Below are 2,353 nucleotides of genomic sequence, written 5' to 3'. Positions count from 1 at the left end.
CTTTGCACCAGCCACAGATTTGGTCTGTGGCACTCAGCAAGCTGTTTCGCAGGAATTCCCAGCTGCCTTCTATGTCACAGGACTGAAGCTCCTCCTCCCTATCATCAAATTTCTCAGTAAAGATATCCCTAAATCTCTGACCATGTGAAGGGTTCCTAAGCTTCCAAGTCCTTCTTTTCCAGATTGGTCTGGTTTTTAGCATCCTTCTGGCCTTGAGTCTAAAGTCAATAATAACTAGTCTATGTTGGAGGGTGTGGAGGTGCATGGCTTAGTGGTTAGGGTGTCAGCACCATGATCGTAAGATTGTGGTTTCGATTCCTGGACCGGGTGACACATTGTGTTCTTGAGCAAAACACTTCATTTCACATTGCTTCAGTCCACTCAGCTGGCAAAAATGAGTAACACTGTGATGGACTGGCATCCCATCCAGCTAGGGAACACATACACCACAGAAACCAGGAAACCAGGCCCATGAGCCTGGCTAGGCTTTAAAAGGGCACATTTTTATGTTGGAGGGTACATTCTTCACCAGGGAGGGTCTTTGTATTTAAAGAGTAACCATGCATCCTGCTGTCTGGTGAGAATGAACTCTATCTGACTAGCAGAGTAAGCTGATTGATAGGTTATCAGGTGGCTAGCTGGCTTCCTGAATTTTGTGTTGCAGATCAATAGGTTATTTGCATTGCAGAACTCCAGGAGACTAGTTCCCTCTTCATTTCTGGTACCAACTCCATGGCCCCCATGTACACCATGGAAGATACCAGGTTGCTGTCTGACATGCCCATTAAAATCTTCAGCCACAAAGATGAGACCATTATCACTCGTCTTTGAGGAAACCTGCAGAAGAATATCGTAAAAGTGATCCTTCTGTTCATTTAGTAGGCCTGCTGGTGGGGCATAGGCAGATATAATTGTAGCTATACCATACTGCAAGACTAGCCTGAGATTACGTACTCTATTGCACATCCTCACAATCTCTACAACCTTATCCACCCATTTCTCTGCAAGAAGTATGCTCACACCTCCTATTCCATCACTATTGCCTTCCCAGAAGAGTTTATACCTATGTGCTTTACCTGTAGGGACTCTGGTTGAAGCTCCTCTCCATCTTACCTCTTGTACACAACATCCATCAACATGTCTCCATTCAAGCATCTCTACAATCTTGCTAGATCTACCTTTCAATGTGCCTACATTTAGAGTGCTAACTCTGAAAACTGGGAAAGAGATATGGGAGGTAACACAGGAAGGAGAGATGTTATTCAGTACCTGTAAAGAAGGATCCCATGAATGTTTGGTAACAAGCGTCATAATAGTTGTTCTTGCTTTTAATCTACCGTCATTCAGACATGTTAGAGTTGTTAAGGTAGTTACCTCTACTGGGGGGGGGGGTAGTGAGGAAGCATTGTATATGAAAGTGTTTGGGGCACTGTAAATATAAGCACTATGAGCCTTGTGGGAGAAGCGTTACGGATGCTGCAAAAAGAAGAAAAAGAAAGTAAGTGGGCTACTATCTAGTTTAGTTAGTCTAAGGACAGGTGGAGAGAGAGGAGAGGGCAGCAATAGAAGAGGAGAAAGGGGAGGGGCAACTGGATGTCCAGTAAGTGAAAGTTTTCTGGTGAGAGAGAGAGGGAAAGAGAAAGGGAGAAAGAAAGAGAGAGAGAGAGGGGGGAAAGAGATATTCCCATATTGGTGGTGGGGTGGGAAAGAGATATTCCCATATTGGTGGTGGGGTGGGAAAGGGTGGGTGCAATCACCAACATGAAAGGTCATTTATAGGGTTATAGCAAAGAGTTATTTTAAGAAAATGTACAGGATAAGTGTATGTATATATATATCGTGATGATTGTTTACTTTACCTCCAAAATGTTTCCAACCAAAAGGTACAAAAAGTTAAGAACAGTTTAGTTAATTTTTTCAGAAGAATGGGCTTAAAAATCGTTTTTCATGACGATCTGACGAAGGCCAACTTTTTAGATATTACGCTTAATTTACACAGTGACTCTTACTTCCCATATCATAAACCGTTGACCAATCTTAAGTACATTAGCAAATTTAGTAATCATCCTGGAGCAATTACTAAGAATTTAGTTAAGAATATTTCATTTAGATTATCTAAATTATCTGCTAATGTTGATATTTTCAATAATAATGCTGAATTCTATAACTCTGCCTTAATCAAAGCAGGTTATACAGAAAAAATTTTCTACATTGATTCTGCTCAGTCTAATTGTAAATTCAATAATGTAGATAAGATTTCTAGTCGTAAAAGAATTATTGATAACAAACATAACTTACGCACCGATACAAAGCGAATGAAGGCAGATAACCCTTATTTATTCCCCTATTACCG

At 41.0% G+C, this 2,353-nt stretch overlaps 1 protein-coding gene across 1 annotated transcript; it reads right to left on the bottom strand.

Annotated features, from left to right (window-relative positions):
* Nucleotides 1-634: 634 nt before the first annotated feature.
* Nucleotides 635-1,155, bottom strand: LOC115209517. The gene is made up of 2 exons (XM_036501665.1): nucleotides 730-1,155; nucleotides 635-646 (listed from the first exon to the last, which is right to left on the bottom strand). The coding sequence occupies exons 1-2, from the start codon at nucleotides 1,153-1,155 to the stop codon at nucleotides 635-637; spliced, it is 438 nt and encodes a 145-aa protein (XP_036357558.1).
* Nucleotides 1,156-2,353: the final 1,198 nt, after the last annotated feature.

Source organism: Octopus sinensis, linkage group LG3 (assembly GCF_006345805.1).
Source record: "Octopus sinensis linkage group LG3, ASM634580v1, whole genome shotgun sequence".
NCBI classification, from domain to species: domain Eukaryota; kingdom Metazoa; phylum Mollusca; class Cephalopoda; order Octopoda; family Octopodidae; genus Octopus; species Octopus sinensis.
The sequence above is the reverse complement of the archived record's forward strand: the minus strand, read 5'-3'. Positions and strand labels throughout refer to the sequence as shown.